This window comes from Streptopelia decaocto, assembly GCF_964273445.1.
Source record: "Streptopelia decaocto genome assembly, chromosome: 26".
Taxonomy (NCBI): Eukaryota; Metazoa; Chordata; class Aves; order Columbiformes; family Columbidae; genus Streptopelia; species Streptopelia decaocto.
In genome coordinates this window covers 2371759-2392898 of record NC_138681.1, presented here as the reverse complement: position 1 = coordinate 2392898, position 21140 = coordinate 2371759, and the positions used below count along the sequence as shown (strand labels likewise).

General features: G+C 66.9%; 2 protein-coding genes and 1 pseudogene across 3 annotated transcripts in view; 1 reads left to right on the top strand and 2 right to left on the bottom strand.

Annotated features, from left to right (window-relative positions):
- The window catches only part of CRABP2 (cellular retinoic acid binding protein 2), a 355112-nt gene that overhangs the window by 6706 nt on the left and 327266 nt on the right, over positions 1-21140 (top strand). The gene's annotated exons all lie outside the window — the stretch shown is intronic.
- On the bottom strand, positions 2455-6237 carry LOC309450401 (dnaJ homolog subfamily A member 1-like; annotated as a pseudogene). Its single transcript, XR_014186710.1, has 7 exons — positions 6159-6237; positions 5169-5311; positions 4903-5098; positions 3797-4207; positions 3490-3720; positions 3313-3410; positions 2455-3233 (listed from the first exon to the last, which is right to left on the bottom strand). The product of XR_014186710.1 is annotated as a dnaJ homolog subfamily A member 1-like (transcript).
- NES (nestin) lies at positions 12790-20015 on the bottom strand. The gene is made up of 4 exons (XM_082073060.1): positions 19137-20015; positions 18187-18311; positions 17577-17650; positions 12790-17008 (listed from the first exon to the last, which is right to left on the bottom strand). Exons 1-4 carry the CDS (start codon positions 19947-19949, stop codon positions 13269-13271), a joined length of 4752 nt encoding a protein of 1583 aa, XP_081929186.1. The 5' UTR covers positions 19950-20015; the 3' UTR covers positions 12790-13268.

Here is a 21140-nt window from a genome sequence, read left to right as displayed (position 1 = left end):
GGCCGGCTGTAATTCCACCGCCCCCGGGGAGGGGGGGCCGGGCTCCGGTGTCTCCAGGTGGCCGCCTGGCCCGTCGCCCGTCCCCGTTCCCGCGGCGCTGCCCGTGTCCCCGCGCCGTGACGGGGACCCGATGGCATCGCGGGTGGGAGCGGTGCCAGGGGTGGGTGGGCGCTGGATCCGGACCCCTCCCGCTTCACCAAACCGGCTGTTTCTCTCCCCAGAGACCCCACAAAACCACGACCCGGTGTGGGGGGAACAGCTGGTAATGGAAACCAGGCACCCCCCCGACTCCCCGGGGAGGCTCCAATTTGCATTGGGGGTGGGAGGATTGGGGGCCCTTATGGGGCTGTACCCCGAGAGCTGGGGCTGCACATGGGGGGGCTCTGGAGCGCCCCCCGACACCCCGCACGGTGTCCGGCCACACTGGGGCCCATGGGGGTCCGCCCTGTGCCGGGGGTGCTGCCCCACAGTGGTGGGGGGGGGTTCTTGGGGTGGTGGGGCTGGACGTGCCCCCCACCCACGCGTGGCCACCCCACAGCGAGACTTGGCGGCCGGCGCTGGGCGTTGGACGGCGGCTGCTCCTTAAACAAAAGCAAATTCCTCCTCCAGCTGCTGGCCGGGGATGGGGGGGGGGGGGGCGGGAATGACCCCGAAACCTTGCGGGATGCTCTGGGCTGTGCCCCCCCGCCTCCCACGGGACCTCGCGGGTGGTTTCGGGTGCCCTGGCGCCTCTAATCCGGCACTAATCACTAATCCCCACGGTGACCTCGGGGGCCCCCGGTGGCCCCGCTGCCCCCCGGGATGGGGAGGGGGGGCGGGTGGCCTCTCGCCTTTCATCTGCAGGAGACAAAGCGGGACCCCGGCCCCCCCCGCCCGCTTTGTGCTGCGGTAATTAATGCCCGACCCTGGGGGGGCCCCTTGTCCCAGCGAAGGCTCAGCCGGGTCGGGGGGGGATGTGGCCCCTTGGGGTCCCGCGTCATCCCCTCCACAAGCTCTTGGCCCCCACCCCATACTGGAGCCATCAGGAGAGACTGGGGGGGGCATCATCCCACCCAAAGCGGGGGGGGGGTGGGACGCGCTGGCTCTTGTCCCCGCCATTGTGACCCACTGCTGTAGGTTTTGGGGGTTTGGGGGGGTGTCCCCTTTGCCAGGCTGGGATGCTGGGGGGGTGTCACATCTTAGGGGTCTTCAAGGGTTTGGGGGGGGGGGGGTGACCGGCCCAGTGATGCTGGTGCTGGGGTGGGGGGGCAGTGCCGGGCGCGTCGGTGACTCACGGGGCCGCGTGTCCCAACGGGCTCCGTGACACCGCGGTGACACGCGGGGACACAGCCCTGCGGTGCCGTGTCCCTGTGCCCACGGCAACACAGAGTCCGGCCGGGGGGGGTCTCACCAGTGGGGGGGTCTCACCAGTGGGGGGGTCCCACCAGTGGGGGGTGTGTGTGTGTGTCCCCACCCCAAATCGGGCTGTCCCCATCTGGTTCGGGTGACGCGCCCGTCCTGCACTGGGGCAGCCGGGGACACAACCGGGTGAACAGGGCGGCTCCCCAAAAGCGCCGTGAGCCCTGGGAGGGGACAGCGACAGCTCTGGGGGGGGGGTGACCGGCACCTCCCAGCTGCTGTGACACCCCCACTGCCCCAGGGCACCCTCCGGGGGGCTGTGGGGCTCAGGACCCCCCCAAGGATGCAGCCGCTTTCCTGGCTCCCAGGATGGGGCTCCCAATGGGTGAGTGGCTACAGGGTTTTGCCCCCCCGATCCTATTGGGGGGGGGTCTCAGCCCCGTGAGGAGGATGGGGGTGTTCTATGGGGTGCTGCCTGCGGGCAGCTTGACCCCATTTTTGGGGGGGGAACCACCCCAGCCCGTAGCACAAACTGGAGCCCCCACTCACTCAAAGGCAAGTGCAGGGCAGAAAAAGGGGGTTCAAGTGGTTTTTTTTGGGGGGTCTGCCTTCATCATGGTGGGGGGGGCTGGGAGGATGCAGAGCCCGGGGAAGGAATATGGGGGTGGGAAAAGGGGCTTGATGAATATGGGGGTGAGGGGCTGTGGGGGATGAGTATGGGCAGTTTGGGGTGGGATGAGGATGGGGGGGTCCACAGCGGGCAAAACGGGGTGTGGGGTGGTGGGTGCTGAGGGGTGGGGGACATGTCCTGCAGCCCCTGGAGAGCAGGAGGGGACGGGTGGGGGGCAGGATCTGGCCCGGCGGGTTCCGCTCCCTGTTGGGTCAAGCTGGGGAAACTGAGGCACGCCTGGGAGATCAAAGCGGGAGCAGAGTCCCGCCCGCGCCCGGGGGGGCACAGGCGGCCCCGCTGCGCCAACACCGCCGCACTCGCCTTGGGATTCGCTTTTAATGCCGTGTACAAAGTGTCCCAAAAAGAAAAGTTTGTAAATTCTTCCAAAAATAAATTAAAAGGATGGGCCCCCCCACCTCCCCCAAAGATGGGTCCCCCCCCAAGCCCCTTCTGTTCTGTGCAAAGAGAAAGAGAAACCCCCTCCGCTCCCCAGCGAGGAAAGAAACGGGCAAAGCAAAGGACCAGGGGGGGCCCAGGCAGTGGCTCCCAATGGGGTGGAGCTGGACGGCACCGTGGGGGGGGACAGGGGACCCCCGCAGGGGGGCGGCAGTTGAGCTGGGCAGTTCTTGTCCCCCCCAAGTCAGTTCCTGCGGGGGCTTTGCCCCACCGGCCCACAGGTGGGGAAACTGAGGCAGGCAGAGAGGGCCCCCCCCTCCCTATCGGTCTTGGCTTGGGGGGGCCGGATCCAGCTGAGCCCCCCGGCAGCAGCGGCTCCTCAGAGCCAGTGACCTGACTCCCCAGCCCCATCCGTGCCCAGGCAGGCGGGGGGGGGGTCCCCAAAGCGGGACGACCCCACACCAGCTCCCCGGGGTGGGGGGCGGAGGGAGGTTAAGTGCTGTCGGAAAGGCGACCTATGTACATCCCTGAACGTGACAGGTCCCTGCGCCCCCCCCGCAGCCCCGCGGTCGCCCCCGCGGCTGCTGGGGGGCTGCGGCGTCCCGGCTACGAGGTCTGGCACTGGACGTGTTGGCGCGAGCCGTCCTCGAAGTCGTCCTCGTGGTACGCCTCGCCGTACGGCCGCCGGCCCGGCCCGCCGTGCGCCGCGTAGTCGCTGAGCTCCACCTCCTCCGTGTCCTCGTGGCCATCACCTCCTCCTGGGCCGGGAAGAGGCCTGGAGCTGGCGCAGGCGCTCGGCGGGGAGCCAGCCGGGCTCGGGGAACTTCACCTGCCACCGGAGAGCGGACATGGAGACGCTGGGCCACGTGGGGACGGGGGACACTGCCCGCCCGGCCCCGGCTCCTCACCTGGACTGCAGGATGAGTTTTCCTTCTGGAAGGGACTCCTGTAGACGGGCATCCCCTCGTTGGGACACACTTGAAGTCGCCGGGTCGGATAACGTCACCTGAGAAGGGACATTAGTGTCACCTCGGCGTCTCCCGGTACCCGTGGGTTCCTTGTGGAGCCCCGCGCCGTCCCCAAACCTGGCGGGGAGGAGATGAGCAGCGTCCTGTTGTCCAGGGTGCGGATGACCTGGCGGCAGCCGCAGAGCGCGTCGGCCAGGCTGATCTCCCTCTTGACGATGAGATCGTCCCCGCTGCGACGGAACACGGGGTGCTCCTTCTGATCCAGGACGATGATGATGTCCCCGGGCTCCAGGCCGGGAACCTGGTCCCCTTCCTCGTGGAAGGTGATCTTCTGCCCGTCCTTCATGCCTGCGGGGTGCGCGGGGTGAGCTCGGGGGCCGCTTTGGGGGTGACCCCCCTGCTTCTTTCCACAGCCCCATCTCACCTTTATCCAGGTGAACGTTGAGAATCTTCTTTTCCCCGCACGACTTTGCGGCCGTTGCAGGTGAGGCAGCAGTCGCGCGGCCGGATCCACTCGCCCTGGCCCTGGCACTGGGAACACATGGTCTGGATCTGCTGGATCATACTGGGCCCCAACTGGTGGATGCGAAGCTCCATGCCCGAGCCGTGACACTTGGGGCACCTCCTCTGGGCGCCCCCTTCCGCACCCCGCTGCCTGCGCCGGGGGGAGCAGAGGGGTGAGCGGCGGCGCCGCGGCGCTGGGAGCACCCCGGGGTCCCCCCGGCGCTCACCTCCGCATTTCCTGCAGATGATGTCTTCTGCAGGGACAGCTTGCGCGTGGTGCCGTTGTAGAGATCCTCCAGCGACACCGAGAGCTGGTGAACCACCGTCTTCCCTGCAGGGACAGCCCCGCGTCAGCGTCACCCCGGAGCCGGCACCGGCTGCGTCACCCCGCAGCGCCGGTTCCCCACGGGAGCGGGGGTGACAGCTTCCCGGAGCGAGCGCCGCCGAAATCTTGGGGACAGTGCAGAACACAAACAGCTTTAGCCGGGCTCGGTGTGAGCGCTCTTGCGTCTCCAAGCCCAGATTCTGTCACCTGCCCCGGGGCGGCCCCGGGTCCCCAGCGTGGGTTGGGCACAACCGCTGCCCTACGCGGCCCTCCAGCCCGGCGACGCTCCCCTTTGCCTCCTAATTACCCCACTATTAAATCGTGCCACTTCAGCGAGAAGCGCTGTGGCAAGTCACCCTTTCCCCGTGACCCAGGCCAAAAGCATCCGTCGAGTCACCGGAGCGGCCCTGCACGCCCTGTGTCTCGCTGCAGCCTCCCCGGGGCTCGCGGGGAGCCCAGGGCAGCGCTGGGCTGACTCAGCCCCAGCCCTGGGGACAGCGGGGAAAGCTGGGACAGGGACAGGGAAGGGCTCTTTGAAGAGGGGTAGATGGAGAAAGTAATGATGATGACGAGGAGCCGCGTCGGGCTGCGCGGCGTGGGGATGAGGTGGCCCGCGGGCTGTCAGCCCGATCCCGCTGCCCCCCGGCCAGCGCTGCGCCCAAGCGCCACGGCCCTCCCAGAGGGTCCTTTGTCCCCGGTACCTCGCCTGTCCGCCCTGCGCATCCGCACTCCCCCGCCGAAGAACAGGTCGAAGATGTCCATGGGGGAGCCGAACCCGCCGCTCCCCCCTCGGCTCCCCAGGCCGCCCTCCTTCATGGCGCGCTCGCCGCCGCGGTCGTACAGCGCCCGTTTGTGGGCGTCCGACAGCACCTCGTAGGCTTGGGAGATCTGCTTGAACTGGGGAAGGGGAGAAGCGGGTGAGACGAGGTGGGGGCCAGCTGGGTGGGGGGTGGGGGGCCGCACCTACCCGCTCGCCCTCGCTGGGGTTCTTGTCGGGGTGGTAGCGCAGCGCCAGGCGCCGGTACGCCCGCTTGATCTCATCCAGGCTGGCTCCCGGGCGCACGCCCAGCAGGTCGTAGTATCCCGTCTCCTTCACCATCTTCCTCGGTGCTGTGAGAGGGAGAACCGTGAGCACGGGACACCCGCGACCCCATGGGATGATCCCCGTTCTCCTTCCCGGCTCGCACAGCGCTGCCTCAGTTTCCCACAGCCCCAGCATCCCGGGGGCACCGCGGGGGCTCCCCCGGTCCTGCCACCCCCCCCACGGGACCCACTTGATCCCCTTCCGGCTCGCACAGCGCTGCCTCAGTTTCCCCACAGCCCCAGCATCCCGGGGGTACCGCGGGGGCTCCCCCGGTCCTGCCACCCCCCCGCCCCGTGCCGGGCAATGTGTGGTGACCCGATAAACCCACGCGGGGTGGGGACGAGTTTATCTTGCGACACGGGGGAACCAGGGTCACGGGGGGGGGGGCGTGGGACACGGACAGCGCCCGTCCTGCTCCGGGGCTGCCCCCGAGGGGGTGAATAAGCGGCTCCTCCGGATCAGCCCCCCCAGGGCTGAGTCTGTCCCGCGGGGCTCCGGCTCCAACCCGGTGTCCTCCCCAGCCCGTCCCGGCACCTCCGCTCCCCCCCGGGAACACGGGGCGGCCGCCACAGCGGGTCCCGGGGGTGCGATGTACCGGCCCCGTCCCGGGGTGACAGCGCGGGGGGAAGCACAACGGCGGCCCCGTGGAGCACGAACCCCGAAGCACCGCGAACCCCCGAAGAGCCGCCGCACCGGGGGCGCTGGGACCCCCCCAGGCCGGGTCAGGGCCGCTGCTGACAGGCCCCGGACGCCGCTCCCGGCGGCCCCCAGGTCCCTGCGGCCGAGGGAGGGCAGGGAGCGGGGGGGCGGGCCGGGGGAACCGGGGGTCACAGGGTGCCCGGGGTCGGGGGGGCCGGGGCCGCCCCAACTCACCAGCCGCTCCGCCACCCGTCTCCGAACTCTCTGGAAACCGGGACCCCGCCCCCCGCGAGCCCCATTGGCTGGGAAGGCCGCCGCGGGGCCCGCCCCCTCCGCCCCTCGCGCCACTCCCATTGGCCAAGACCCCCTCAGCACCCCGCCCATCACCCCGCCCCCTTTCCCTCACCCCGCATCTCATTGGCTGTCGGATTTTTGGGGCCGGTTCGGGAGGTGGAGCGCAGCTTCGGCTTTCGATTGGCTGCGATGGCTGCCGGGTCCGCCTCCCCGCCCGAAGCCTCTCCTCTCATTGGCTGAAGTAGGGTGGCCAATCAGACAAAAGAGTGGGAATTCCGAACGCCGCGGCTGTCCTGCAGGGGGCGGCGTGGTGCGCGGCGGGCCCGATCCGGGGGGCCCGATCCGGGGGGCCCGATCCCGCCGAGGGGCCCGATCCCGCCGAGGGGCCCGATCCCGCCGAGGGGCCCGATCCCGGGGGGCCCGATCCCGCCGAGGGGCCCGATCCGGGGGGACCGCGGAGGGCGGGCGGGCTCTGCCCTCTCCTGCCTGGTGCCCCCAACAGGGAGAGGCTTTGGGGGGTGGGCGGGGTCTGCCTGGCAACGTCCCCCCCCGCCCCAGCAGCCTTTCTGGGGTGATGCCTGGTTGCCACCCCGCACCCCAAGTAAGCTTTTTGGGGGGGTAGCCACCAACAGCAGGGAGGGGCTCCATGTCGCCGTGCTTGGGGGTGCGGGGGGCAGCAGGGACCACCGTGCTTTGGGGCTGGAGCGGGGGGCACTGCTGGTTATCAGCCCCCCACCCCCCCGGGACGGGGCGTTTCCAGCCGTGCGGATGCGGGGGGACCAGGGGTCTGGGGGCTGTGTTGAGCCCCCGGCAAGGGGTTGGACCCTCCGGCTCCCCTTGTCCACCCGCAGCGGGAGGAGGAGGAGGAAAAACCTGGGGGGGGGGTCACCGTGGGGTTTGGGGTCCGCAGGGTCCCCCCCTCTGCCATCCTTGGAGCCAGCTCCGAAATCACTGGCCATGTTTGGACAAGCAGCCGGACCCCTCTCTGGCTACCAGGGGGCTGCCCTGGCCCCCCAGAACCGTACCGGGGCGGGGGGGGCAGCAATGCAGCGGGGGCGATAAATCACCCCTCCCGAAACCCAACCCCGCCGGGCAGTTGTCACCCCGCTGGGGTTTCAGCGACCCCCATCCCACCTGCCCGGGGCGGGGGGAATTTGGCCCGAATTCCTGCGAGAAGCGGCAGCCGTTGGCTGATGGGTGGTGAGGGACCGGGAGCGGAGTCCGGCGTGGGGTCCCCAAACCGGGCAAGGGGTCCCAAACTGGGTACAGGGGTCCCCAAACTGGGCATGGGGTCCCTAAACTGGGGTCTCAAACTGGGCACAGGGGTTCCCAAACTGAGCACAGGGTCCCCAAACTGAGCACAGGGGTCCCTAAACTGGGCATGGGGTCCCTAAACTGGGGTCTCAAACTGGGCACAGGGGTTCCCAAACTGAGCACGGGGTCCCCAAACTGAGCACAGGGGTCCCTAAACTGGGCATGGGGTCCCTAAACTGGGGTCTCAAACTGGGCACAGGGGTTCCCAAACTGAGCACGGGGTCCCCAAACTGAGCACGGGGTCCCCAAACTGAGCACAGGGGTCCCTAAACTGGGCATGGGGTCCCTAAACTGGGCAAGGGGTCCACAAACTGGGCAAGGGTTCCAAACTGGGTACAGGGGTCCACAAACTGGGCATGAGGTCCCCAAACTGGGGTCTCAAACTGGGCACAGGGACCCTCAAACTGGGCACAGGGGTTCCCAAACTGGGCATGGGGTCCCCAAACTGGGTAAGTGGTCCACAAACTGGGCAAGGGTTCCAAACTGGGTAAGTGGTCCACAAACTGGGCCTGGGGCCCCCAAACTGGGCAAGGGTTCCCAAACTGGGCCTGGGGTCCCCAGCCACACTGGGGGTGCTGTTTGGGGTGCAGGAGCTGCTGGACCTTCCTGCCCTGTCCCGGGGCCGGATCCGGCATCAGCTGCTCCTGGTGACTCAGGGCCGGCCGCGGTCACATCCTGTCCCCAACCTGTGACCCAAAGCCCCAGTGGGCGCCAGGTCCAGATCCACGGGGTTCCAGCCCTGTTTGGGTTTGGCCCCGGGGCCGGATCCCCCCCCCAGCATCTCCCGGTGGGGGTCACAGCCCCGTTTGTCCCGGTGCCACCTGCGTGCCGGCACCGGCTGTGCCGCGAGGAAGGAGCCGCTTTGTCGGCGTTTCCTCCGGCCGCCGCGTCGGGGTGACTCAGCTCCGGCACCCGCTGCTCTCCGTCCCATACACCCCACTGTGACGGGGTGCCCTGGGGGGGCTCCCCTCTCCCTGTTGCTGATTCAGCACCTTTCCGCGCGTGGCTGGTTGGGCGAGAGGGGAAACTGAGGCACACGTGTCGGGAGCCGGCCGGGCTGCTTCCCACGCCACAGCCCTTTCCGTCCCGCTCCCACCCCGTCCCCCGCTAATGATGGGCTGCGTCCTGACCCCGTTTGCCGGCACAGGGTGTTGACGGGCGCCGGAGCCATCCCTGGCACTGCCGGGGCCACCCCTGGCATTGCCGGGGCCGCGTTCACTGTGGGGGACACTGGGGAGGAGCGGTGGGCTCTTGGGGTGCCGGCTGGCAGCGGGTGGGTGCCGCATTTCCCCCGGGTGTTCTGGTGCATTTAGGGGAGTTAACGGCGCGGGGACGCGGGTCAGCTCCGCTGCGGTGGGGCTGTGTGACCTGGGGGTGACATTGCGCCGGGGTGGGGGACAGTCCCCCGGTCCCCGTGGCTCCGGCGTTGACCGACAGCCCCAGGCGCACATTCCCGGCGGGGCTGTGGCCGCGGGCTGGGCCGCAGGCATCGCGGTCGCCCCGATTTGGCAGCAGCTGTCGCGGCGCTGGAGGGGGGGTCATGACCCGGCAGCTGGGCGAGCCCCCCGAACCGGGCAGAGCTGATTATAGCCAGCGGGAGCTATTCTGGGGTGAAGGGCGGGTGAGGGGGCGGCCGAGCCGCCCCCCCGGCACCTCCGGGACGGGATGGTGCTGGGGGGGGGTGGCGATGCCTCGCTGGGGGGGCACCCAGTGCTTGTATTGCTGCCCCGGCCTCACATAGGGGTCCAGCCTCCCCCTGCCCTGGGGACATTTGGGTCCCTGTGTGCATCCCCCTTGGGGACAGCACCGGGGCACCGGTGGCCCCGGCTCGCCCACATTTCCCACCCCCAAGGGCTCATTTTGGGGAGGGGAAGCGGGGGCTGCCCGCGCCCCTCCAGCTGTATTTTTAGTCCTTTCCTTATAAGGTTCCCATGATTTTTGGGAGCTGTGAGCGGAATGAAGTCATCGCTGAGGTCATCCCACTTCCCCCCCCCTCCCCCCCCGGCACGGGCTCACCCCACAGGGAGTTTTTGTGTGGGCTCCATTGAAACCCCCTGCGAGGAAACAAAACCCCTGGTTGGGGGGGGCGGGCTGCGGGGCCTCTGGGGGGCTCCTAAAGCACCGGCCCAGCCACCCCCCCACGACCCCTGCGCTCCCCCCCCAGCCCTTTTGCACACGTGTGGTGCTGCTGCTTGGGCTTGCGAGCGGGTTTTGGGTGCGGGTTGGGCAGCCCGGTCCCCAAAATCCAACTGTGGGTGCGTGGGGGGTGCTGTGGGGTGCGGGTGCTGCCTCTGGGTCGCCCCCGTGGGTTTTGGTTTGCGGGGGGGGGTGTCTGAGCTGCAGTCCCATGCTGGGGTTGGACATGAGGGGACATGGGCATCCTTGTTGGGGACTCACTGGGTGCTGTTGGGGACATGCACGTTCCCATTGGGGACACACGTGGACCTTTTGGGGCCATGTTCAGGCCAACTGGGAACATGTTCAGTCCCATGTGGGACACACTTGGTCCCACCAGGGACACACTCAGTCCCTTTAGGGGCACTGATGGGGACACACTTGGTCCCATCAGGGGCACATTTGGTCCGGTTGGGGGCACATTTGGTCCAGTTGGGGACACACTTGGTCCCACCAGGGACACACTCAGTCCCTTTAGGGGCACTGATGGGGTCACACTTGGTCCCATCAGGGGCACATTTGGTCCGTTTGGGGACACACTTGGCCCCACTAGGGACACAGTCCCTTCAGGGGGACTGATGGGGTCACACTTGGTCCCATCAGGGGCACATTTGGTCCGTTTGGGGACACACTTGGTCCCATCGGGGGCACGTTTGGTCCAGTTGGGGACACACTTGGTCCCACCGGAGACACACACAGTCCCTTCAGGGGCACTGATGGGGACACACCTGGTCCAGTTGGGGACACACTCAGTCCCACTGGGGTCACACTCTGTCCTGTTTGGGACATGCTTGGTCTCACTGTGGTCACACTCAGTCCCTTCAGGGGCACTGATGGGGACACACCTGGTCCAGTTGGGGACACACTCAGTCCCACTGGGGTCACACTCTGTCCTGTTTGAGACACGCTTGGTCTCACTGGGGTCACACTCAGTCCCTTTAGGGGCACTGATGGGGACACACTTGGTCCCATCAGGGGCACATTTGGTCCGGTTGGGGACACACTTGGTCCCACTGGGGACACACTCAGTCCTGTTTGGATACACTCAGTCCTGTTAGGGACATGCTCGGTCCCACTGGGGTCACACTCGGTCCTGTTTGGGACACGCTTGGTCCCACTGGGGACACGCTCAGTGCCATTGGGGACACACTGGGTCCCGTTGGGGACACACTGGGTGCTGTTGGGGACACACTGGGTGCCATCGATGCACACCCACCCACGCCTGCCCCGAGCATCCCCGGCCTTTGCTGCAGCCCCTGGGGTTTGCAAAGCCCCCCGCAGCCGCCCCCTTCCCCGGGTGACCCCAGCCCCTCATCCCCTCCTCTTTCTCCTCCTCCTCCTCCTCCTCGAGTGAAGAAGGGGCTCGCCCTCCCCCCACCATCTGTCCCCCCTCATCGCTTTGTCAGCACCGGCTGGAATGCGGATTCATTTCAAGCGGAATGTCACCCCCCGCCTTGTGCAGCTCCTCGCCCGCCGCCATCTCCCCCACAGCATCCGCCAGCCCCTCCTCACCCGCGGGACCCAGGCGTCCGGGCGGCCGCGCTTTGGGGGACCACTCAGGGGGACACAGGGGAGTCGGGGAGGGGGGCGATGGAGCCGCCATGGCCCGCGGATGGGCTGACGCTGCCCAGACCTGGCCCGAGGGGCACGTTTGGGCCAAGCGCTGATTGAACGCAGGCTCGGCGCCTGATTAAACTAATCGGAGAGGTTATTTTTTTATTACGGTGTTTGGATCTGGTGGAGTTTATCCTTAAAAGGAAACCGTCGCCTCTGGGCCGGGGAGGGGGCCGGGGGCTTCGTGTGGAAGAAGGCAGATAAACGTCGGGTCCTTATCGGTCCCTGGCTCCGAGCATCCCTGGGTGCTGGCATGGGGGCCAAATCCGGCGTGTGGGTGAACAGCAGAGCCAGCCCGGTCCTGAGCACCCCAGGAGCGATGCTGAGCGCACCCGTGGGTGCGGGGCTGCCGGTCCCCAGGTCCCCGTGTCCCCTTCCCCGCGGTGACTCAGCCCTTTGCCCGGCATCAAGGAGCCCATTCTCTGGCTGCAGGCTGATTCATGCGGCTCTTCCCGGCCGTCCCCACGCTCGGCCGCACAACGGGGTGATTGAGCCCCCCGGCTCTTCGCAGCACCCCCCGCAGCCCAGCGCCCGCTGGGACAAGGGGAAAAGCCGCATCTGCCGGGGCGGTGGGGTCCCCGCCGCGATGCTGGGGGTACCCCGGGGCTGGGACCGCACGCTGCCCACGCGGGCAGCCGGCCCGGTTTGGGCAGGAACAGCGGCTGGTTTTGCTGGGTCATTGCTGAAGGCGCTGGCACGGAGACGGGGTGGGTTGGCATCCCGTCCTGCTCCGTCAGCCAGCCCGGGTGGTGGCTGGGGACATGCCTGGCCGGCAGCAAGGCTTGAGTGGCATCCACGGGTGCTGGGAATGGGGGAGCATCACCCTGGGGATGGGGGAGCATTGCCTGGGGGAACATCGCCCTGGGGATGGGAGAGCATGGCCTCAGGGAAAACATCACCCTTGGGATGGGGGAGCATCACCTGGGGGGAATGTCACCCTGGGGATGGGGAGCATCACTTGGGGGGGAACATCACCCTGAGGATGGGAGAGCATCATCTGGGGGGGAACATCACCCTGAGGATGGGAGAGCATCATCTGGGGGGGAACATCGCCCTGGGGATGGGAGAGTATCACCTGGGGAGGAATGTCACCCTGGGGATGGGGGAGCATCACCTCAGGGAAAACATGACCCTGGGGATGGGGGAGCATTGCCCGGGGGGGACCATCACCCTGGGATGGGGGAGCATCACTCTGGTTGGGTACATTGCCCTGGGGATGGGGGAGCATTGCTCCAGGGGGGTACATCACCCTGGGAAAAGAAGAGCATCACCCCATGAGGGTGCGTTGAGCATCACCCTGGGACCCCGTCTCCCGCTCGCAGCCCCAGGCACAGATTCACAGTGGAAAGCAGCCTGGAAGTGCAACCCCCCCAAGCTGTGCCCTCCCCTGCCCCTCCAGGCTGCTGCCCCCTCCCCTCCTGCCCCCCCCGAGCTCATGGCAATGAGGAGAGCCCGGCTGCAGAGGGTCTGAGCGGGAGGACAAGGCTTTATTAAATTAACGTCAAGGCACCGAGTACATCTGGTGTAGGTCACCCCCACGAGCACCGACAGGTCGGGGCTGGGGGACCCCGAGGCGCTGGGTCTCAGGGTGCAGCGTGGGGGGGTCCCCAACCTCCAGCTGGATGTGCTGAAGAGGGGTGAAGGGGAGAAATCACGGGGAAGGAGAAAACACGTGGTTTAAATTAAATACGGCCATGGCAACCCACGGTGGGGGGGGGGGACACAAAATGGGGCTGGGGTCCTGGAGTAAGCATGCCAATTTGGGGGTGGGGGGGGGTGGGTACTGAGCCTGGTGGTTCTTCACTCTGAAAAGGGGTGCAAAAAATCCACACAAAGGTGTTAAAAATCATAAGGAGATGGAGAAGCGTTAGGTGGGTGGGTGGGCAAGGTGAGGGTGCTGGGTGTGGGTGGGGAGGGGGCTACCGGAGGGGTCCCCCCGTGCCACTGTCACTCGTCCCCCAAGGACCAGGGCTCCTGCTCGGCTCTCAGCCGGCACGCCGGCGGCTGCTCGGCCATGAGGCACAGGACGTCGTCCCCCAGAGGGGATGGCATGGGGACAGCGTCGGCTCCACCGTGCTTGCCGAGCGGGGTGGCATCGCCCAGCTTGGTGGCAGCGGCATCTCCAGGTGTAGGGGGCTGCGGTGGCATCGCCGCGCTGGGGTCTGTGGGGTCTGCGGGGAGCTCCTGTGCCGGCGGCACACCGGCGATGCCGTTCAGCACCTCCTCCGTGAATTCGGCCAGGTCCTCCAGGCTGGCCTCCCGGTGCAGCCCGTTCTCTGCCCGAACCGGACCCTCCGTCTCCGGTGCCGCGTCCGCCGTCACCTCCTGCACCGTCGCCTCCTGCACTGTTGGCTCTTCCTGGCTGGATGAGGCGGGTGACGAGTCTTCCCCGTTGTCCCCGGGGAGCTCGGTCCCGCTGGGATCCCGCTGCTGCCCCTCGGCCGCCCTCACCCCCATCACCAGCTCCTGGTTGTACTCCAGAGCTTGCTCCACTATTTCCAAAATATCCGAGTCTTTCATCACGTCTGCCGGCAGCTTTGCAGAGAGATCGGCTGCGTCTGGGCTTTCTTCAATCACCTCTGGAAACCCCCCCTGCTGCAGCGCTGTGCCCGGTGGGGCTGGGTGGGCTTCAGGGGGGTCCTCATCCCCAACCGGGACCGGGCTGTCCCCACGCGGTGCTTCCTCCTCCGCCGGTGGCTGCTCATCCGACATCTGCTCCGCCGGGTCAAGCGGTGGAGAAACCGGCACCTCCTGGGCCTCCTTGGCCGCGTCATGGTGAGCTGTACCAGGCTTGTCCTCCTCCTCCTCCTCTTCCTCATCCTCCTCCTGCTCCAGGGGGCAGCCTGGGAGCGTTTCGGCTCTGTCAGCATCACTCTCCGGCTCGATCGTTCCGTCGAGCTCCTCGTCCAATTCAGCAGCCAAACCCTCTTTGTGCCCAGGTCCCTCGAGTGTGCCCATGTCACCCTGGGCTGGCTCATCAGGGCATCCTGCTAATGGCCCCGCAGCCCCGGGGGAGCCGGGACCTGCCTTGGGTGCAGCTGGACCTTCCTCCAGCTGGGCAGCAAACCCCCCAGCATCATCCTCATCCTCATCCTTTGGCATCTCAGGTTCTTCTGGAGGTACCTTCCTCTCTTCATCTGCTTCACCAACAAAGTCCTCCAAGCGCCCTTTGTCATCTGGCACCGGAGACACTTCTCTGGGAGCTTCCAGTTCGTCTTTGTTGGCTTCGGTTGCTTCAACTGTGATTTCTTCAAAGTCCTCTGAGATCTCGGCTTCCTCAGAGCTGGACACTTCTTGTTTGGGAGCAGAAATTATGAAATAGCCTTCCTCCTCCTCAGCACCCTCTGCCTCCCTCTCTGCCTCCTCTTCACAGCTCTCCAGCACGGTGGGGGTTGGTGGCTTGTCCCTCCCTTCCATCCACCCTTCATCCTCCGGAGCTATTTCGGGTGCCGGGGCTGTCTCGGTGGTCTCCTCGCACACGGAAGGGTTTTGGCTGGCTGTGGCCTCAGCCAACATCTCCCCTTTGTAGAGATGCAGGGGTGTGCTGTCCGGCAGCGTGTCCTCCAGCTCCACGCTCCTGCCTGGCCCCGGTGCCGGCTCCAGCTCTCCCGCTCCCCCAGCATCCTCCTCCGCCGACTCGCTGCTCTCCAATCCATCATCCAGCACCTGCTGAAGTGCCGTGGCGCTGGTGCTGCCACGTTCCCGCTCTCCCAGCTCTGCGCTGAGCTCGTTGTCGGTGTCCTCGTCCTGCAGCTCCTGCAGCTCCTCTGGACCCCCAGCCGGCTCCTGGCTGCCCTCCTGCCCGGGGGGCTCTGCGGTTCCCTCCTGCCCGTCCCTCCCCAGCCCTGGGGCTGGCTCAGTCTCGGGCGCTGGTGGCTGCTGCTGGCTCATCCCGTCACTCCCAGCATCTTCATCATCTTCCTGGGTTTCCTCCATCTCTGCTGGTGACGTGTGGTCTCTGTCCTCACTTTCCAGCCCGTCTGCACTTGTTGGGGTGTCATCCACCCAGGCTGGCTCTTCTGTCCCCAGAGCCCCCTCTGTGTCCTCTGCTGTCACCTCCCACTCCTCTGGATGGGGCTTTTGGCTGTTGCCATCATCCTCCCCACTCCAAGGCTCCTCTCCCAGCTCCGGCTCCGGTTCCTCCTGCTCCAGCTCCTCTTCCTCAAAGCCTTTTTCCTGCAGGTCCCCGGGCTCCTCCCCAGCTCCGCTCTCCTGTCCCAGGGCTCCAGGTCCCACAGCATCTCCTGCCCAGGAGCCTTCTGCTCCCAGCGCCTCCCCTCCAGCCTCTCCCTTTTCTCCCTCAGCACTCTCTGCTCTGCCTGGGGCCTCATCTCCCACTTCATCTTCTTCTTCAGCCCCTGATGAAGCCTCTTCTGCCGGGACGGCCTCAGGGATGCTCAAGGGCTCCTGCTCCGGGCACGGCTCCTGCCCCATTTCCTCCTCGGCAGCCTGATTCGTGTCGCACTCAGACATTTCCTGATGCTCAAACTCCTGCTCTTCCTCAACAAGGGCCACGTCTTCCACGTCTCTTTCTCTGGGCAAAAGCGGGTGGCTTTCCACGGGGACGGCAACAGCACTTTCAATTTCCCTTCGCGGGGACCCCCCGTCTCGCGCATCCATCCCTTCGCCCTGTTCGTCGTCCTCCTCGCAAGGGGTCTGGGCTCCTCTCCCCTCCTCATCCTCTGAAGGGTGCGATGTCTCCATGCTCAAGGTCTCCACGTTGTCCTCCCCTCGCTCCGGCTCTTCCCAGCTGGTGTTCACCTGGCTGAAGACCTTCATGTCCCCTTCCTGGGCCACCTCTTCTGGTCCCCCCGGGCTCGGCGCGGTGGGCATCTCCTCCTCCCACGCTCCGGTCTCCTCCCAGCTCACCACGGCGCTTGGGGCAGCGGCCGTGCCGCAGAGATGTGGTCCCGATGGCGAGGTGGCTCCGTCCCGCAGGGCGCCGCTCTCCGCACCCAGCCCCTGCAGCACAGCGTCCCCAGCCCCCTCCTCCGCTCCGGGGGCTTCCCCATCCCCGGCACCCTCGGAGGGGGCTCGCTCTTGGCTGGCCTCATCTACGGTGGGTGCTGGGGCCCATCCACAAGCCTCTATGGGGAAAACAGGGCTGGGGGCACGAGCGTCCTGGGGGGCCCATTCAGCACTGAGTGTCGGCTCTTCTTTGGGCTGAGCATCGTCTTTCATCTCCTTGAGAGCATCCTCCAGCGCCTCGCTGACCAGCTGGGCCGGGTACCGCAGTCTGCAGGTGTCCTGGGTGTCCCCCGCGGCTCCGGGTGGAGGATGCTCCTTCCCCTGGCTCAGCTCATCCCCGGCTCCCCCCGGCCAGGCGGGACCGTCTCCCCCTGGGGTCCTCGGCACAGGGCTGGGGGGCTCTGGGGAGAGCGGGGGGGCAGCTTTGCCAGGCTGTGAGAGGCTCGGCACGGGGCGACTGGTGGCTACCGGCTCCCTGGCTGTGCCGACAGCCCGTGGCGCCGTGGTGTGGAGGATGGCGCCTATTTTTGGGACCTCCTTGGCACCGGGGCTGTGGCTTTTGGGTGTCAGGGCATCGCTTTGGGTTTTTGCTGGCCGTGCCCTCCCCTCTGCCCTGGGGAAGCCAGAGGGGCTGGCGCGGGGGTCCCGGGGCAGCAGCCGCCTGGGCTCGGTGCTCACCGGTGCCAGCTTGGTGCTGCTGCTGGCCTCCAGCTTGAGATCTGCAAAGAGCAGGGGGGAACGCGGTGAGCATGCCAAAAAGCACCAGGTTATCGCAGCGGGGAGGCACGTGGGGTCCGCTCCTGCTCCCCCCATCCCTCCTTTGCTGCCCAGCCGCCCCCTCTCCTATTTTTAAACAAGGAAAGTGGGAAATTCCTCCCTCGGGTGCAGCGGCTACTCCTGGGGATTCGGCGGGGGGACCACGTCTACCCGGCCGCTCGCAGCAGCCGCAGTCGGGTCCTGCTCGGGGGGAGCGCGCAGGTGACAGGATTTCCTTGTTGGTTTTTTGTTGGAGGAAAACAGAAATGCTCAACTCATTACAACAGCCCACTGGGCACATGGAGCAGCTCCTGCCCCCCCGTGCAAGGGAGGAATCAAAAAGTGAGGCAAAGAAGCCGATAAGCCCTTATCTGCCCCGCGGTGGCTGTGAACCCCGTGCCAGGAGCCCCCCGGATGCTTTTCACACCTTTCTATCGCAGTTGGGCAACGGCTGCCAGGAAAATACTTGTGTCTATATTCAGCCTCGTCCCTTGAGCCCCCCCTTGAGCAGTGGTGCCGGTGCCCCCTTACCTCGCAAGCCGTTTGCCAGCTTATATTCCCCGGCTGGCATCTGCAGGCGGGTGCTCTCTGCTTCCAGCAGCGTCCTGCAAGGAGAGGCGTGGGGTGGGTGCTGTGGGGGGTGCTATGGGGGGTGCTGTGGGGGGGTGCTATGGGGGGTGCTGTGGGGGGTGCTGTGGGGTAGGCGTACAGGGGGGCTTCTCCCTGCGCACCCCAGCACACCCCGCAGGGCTGCTTTGCAGGGAAACTGAGGCACGAAGGGGCTATGGGTGTTTGTGTTGCCCCGTCCCAGCTCGGCGGGGGGACCGAGGGGACCGGAGCAGCCCCCCCTTGCTCCTGTCTCCCCTCCCCTCCCCCAGTCCCCAGGATTAGTGACTCTGCCGGGTGACATCATGCTCTGCCGGGGAGGCCCCTCGCTCGGCCGGGCTGGGGACAGCCCCTATTCTCATGCAAATTGTCCCCCCAGTCCCCTGGCAGCCTGCCTTTGTCTGGGGCCATCTGGAGGGGCTGCGAGAGGGCCCCAGAGACCCCCCCTGTGCCCATGACGGTGCAAGGTTCAGCTCCAGCTCCCGGCATTCGGGTGCATTGGGGACGCGGTGGGTCCCCAGCCCTGTCACCTCACCTGTAGGTCGCCACTTCCAGGCTGAGGGACATCTTGAGGTGCATGAGCTGCTGCCGGTCCTCCAGCACCTGGGCGATCTGCGCCCGCAGGCTCTGCTTCTCCTGCTCCAGGGCCTCCATCGCCAGCTGCGGGCAGCGCACAGGGAGGGGGTCAGGGGGGTGCCAGCCCTGCCTGTCCCTGCCAGACGTGGGACTGTGTCAGCGGCTCTCGCTTCCACCCATCGCACCTTGGGACGGTGCAGGGACGGGGTTCCGGGGTGCTCGGTTCGAGCACGGTGGGGCTGAGGATGGGAGAGGGGACTGAGGAGGCGAGAGGGCTGAAAAGTGTGGGGGGGCGGCTGCTGGAGGAGAGAGGAAAGTCTGGGGGGGGCGTTCAGGACTGTACGGTGCCAGCGTGGGAAAGCAGCGTCTTCCAGGTGGGCAGCACCCGCTGCTCCGCGGCGCCGGGGACCTGGAACAAAGCGGGACCTTCCCCGGGCAGCGCCCGCGCCGTCCCCCCCGCCGCTGAATGACTTTTGCAGCTGTCTGGCTGCAGCAAAGTCAGAGTCGATCCTTCCCACACCCCCCCGCCGCCTGCGCCCCGTGCTGGGGGGCAGGGGCTGCCATTCCCCAGGACCCCGGTGGGACGCGGAGCAGCGGCACCGAGCAGCATGGAGGGGGGACCTGGTGTCTGGGTGCTGCTGGGGTGGCCACAGGTCCCTGCCATGATGGGGACAAGGATGTCCCCGAGCCGCTCTGCCCTTCCTCCCGCCCTCCTCTCCCTCTGCAGCTTATCCATTGTCTGTTCCCACCCTGGGGTTTGCTCCCTCTGTCTGGACACCTCCTATCCATCTCCCTGGTCGCTTTGCAGGGGGTGGGTGTGCTGAGCACCCCCCCGGCACCCACCAGCACCCACAGCACCCCATTGTCCCCTCCCAGGGGGACCGGTGCCTCCCCACTGCCTTCACTCACCTGGAACTTCTCTGCCTCCCCCTGCTGCTCCTGCCACTGCCGCGCCAGGTTCTCCTCCAGCATCTCCTTCCGTGCTTTGAGCCCCGCCAGGTCCTTCTCCAGGTGCTGCAGCTGGAGCTGGCTCTGCTGGTTGTCCTCCACCGCCTTCCAGAGGTTCTCCTTGGCCTGGCACAGGGAACCCTCCAGCTGCGACACCTCCGTCTTGTACGTCTCCACCGCCCCTCTCCAGATCTCCGAGAGCCTCTTGGAATAATCCTCCACCTCCACCGGCTGGAAAGCCACCGGGGCACAGCGGAAAGTCTCCAGGCTCTGCGAGAAGCTGGCGATCTCCTGGTCCAGCCCCGCTTTCTCCTCCTCGTGCACCTCCAGCAAGGCTTCCACCTCCTTCTCCAGTTGCACGGCTCTCTCCTTCAGCCAGATCTGCGCTCTCCTCTCCTCCTCCAGCTCCTTTTTGCCCAGGGCCAGCTGCCTCTTGGCTTCATCCCGGGCTGCCTGCTCCTTTTGGCACCTGCTTTTGACCTGCTGGACCTCTTCATAGAGGTTGTCCCTGGCCAGCTCGGCCGTGCACTTCTCCCGGAAGGCTCGGTCCAGCGCATCGCGCAGGGCCCGCAGCTCCTCCTCGTACCTCGCCCGCCACGACTCCCCGGCGGGGCTGCCCTTGGCGCTCTGGATTTCAGCTCGCAGCACCTCGTTCTCCTCCTCCAGGAACTTCACCCGGGCCAGGTACGCCTCCAGCCGCTTGTTGAGGTCCCACATCTGCAGCGACTCCTCGCCCAGGGCTCTCGCCCCAGCGAAACTTTCCGTGCTCAGCATCGGTGCTGCCGGAGGATGCCGGGGCTCTGGTGCCGGCGCTGCCGGAGGATGCCGGGGCTCTGGAGATGGGGGAAGGCAGGCAGAGAGGGAAGCAGTGCTGGGAGCGGAGGGGAGAGCAGCTATTCATACTCCACTCTGGGCGAGTGGGAGGCCCCCGAGACCCAGGAGAGCAGCTGGGCTTAACTCTTGCGTGGCTGGAGCAGCCCCAGCCCACGTGGGCTCGACGCCGGCTGCGGGGGGGCTGAGCCCCAGCCCACCCTGATTTCCCACCCCTGGGCAAGGGCGAGCTGTTTTCTTGCACTTTGGGAGGGCGATTCGGTGGGCTGGATGCTCCCCAGCCCCGGTGCGGCTCGGTATCCGCTGGGAAAATCGGATTGCAAAGCCCAAGCACTGTGCTGGGGTGCCGTGGGGGGGCTATGGAGGGGTTGTGGGGGGGCCATGAGGCTCGGCGTGGAGGTCGGGAGGTGCCCAAGGGTGGTGGGATGCCCATCCTCAAGTGCGACTTGCTGGCCTCATGCGCTCCGAAACTCAGCGCTGGGGGAGCCCAGATGTTGCCCGCGAAGGGTCCTGCGGTCCCATGGAGGCGACACCGGTGCCTCTTGGTGGCCGGGGCAGTTCAGACTTGGCGCAGCGCTGAGCTGCTGCTGTGGATCCAGACACACAAGCACAGGGAGAACCCCCCGGGGGGGGCGTCATCCCAGCCTGCCCCCATCATGGTGCTGCATCCAGCTGCGTCCAGCTGCAGTTTTCCTCTCTTTCCAGATGTGTGCGGCGGGAGGTGCTGAGCGGGGCCGGGAGCCCAGCGGGGACTCGCAGCTGCGGCCGGCGGCCGGTTCCGCCGGCAGCCACCAGAACTTGGCAAGCGCCGGCTCAACATTTGGTTTCATTCACAGCTTTCACCCGCGCGGCCGAGCCGCCGCGGGGGGGTTATGAATCACTTTGTGGGGAGCGCTTGGGGACTATTATTTTTCATTTTCTCTTCCCCCCCCTCCAAGCTGATGTGTCTGGGGGGAGCGCACAGGGCTGGCAAGGAAGGAAGTTTAGAAATTGAAACTCGGGAGGCTTCTGCGAACAAAAGAAGCTGTAAAACATCACTTGGGGAGACTCTTGCCAGGTCCTCCCTCCCCCGGAGAGACGGTGACTTTCCCACGGGGGGGCCCCTGCTCTGTCCTCACCAGGGCAAGGAGGACA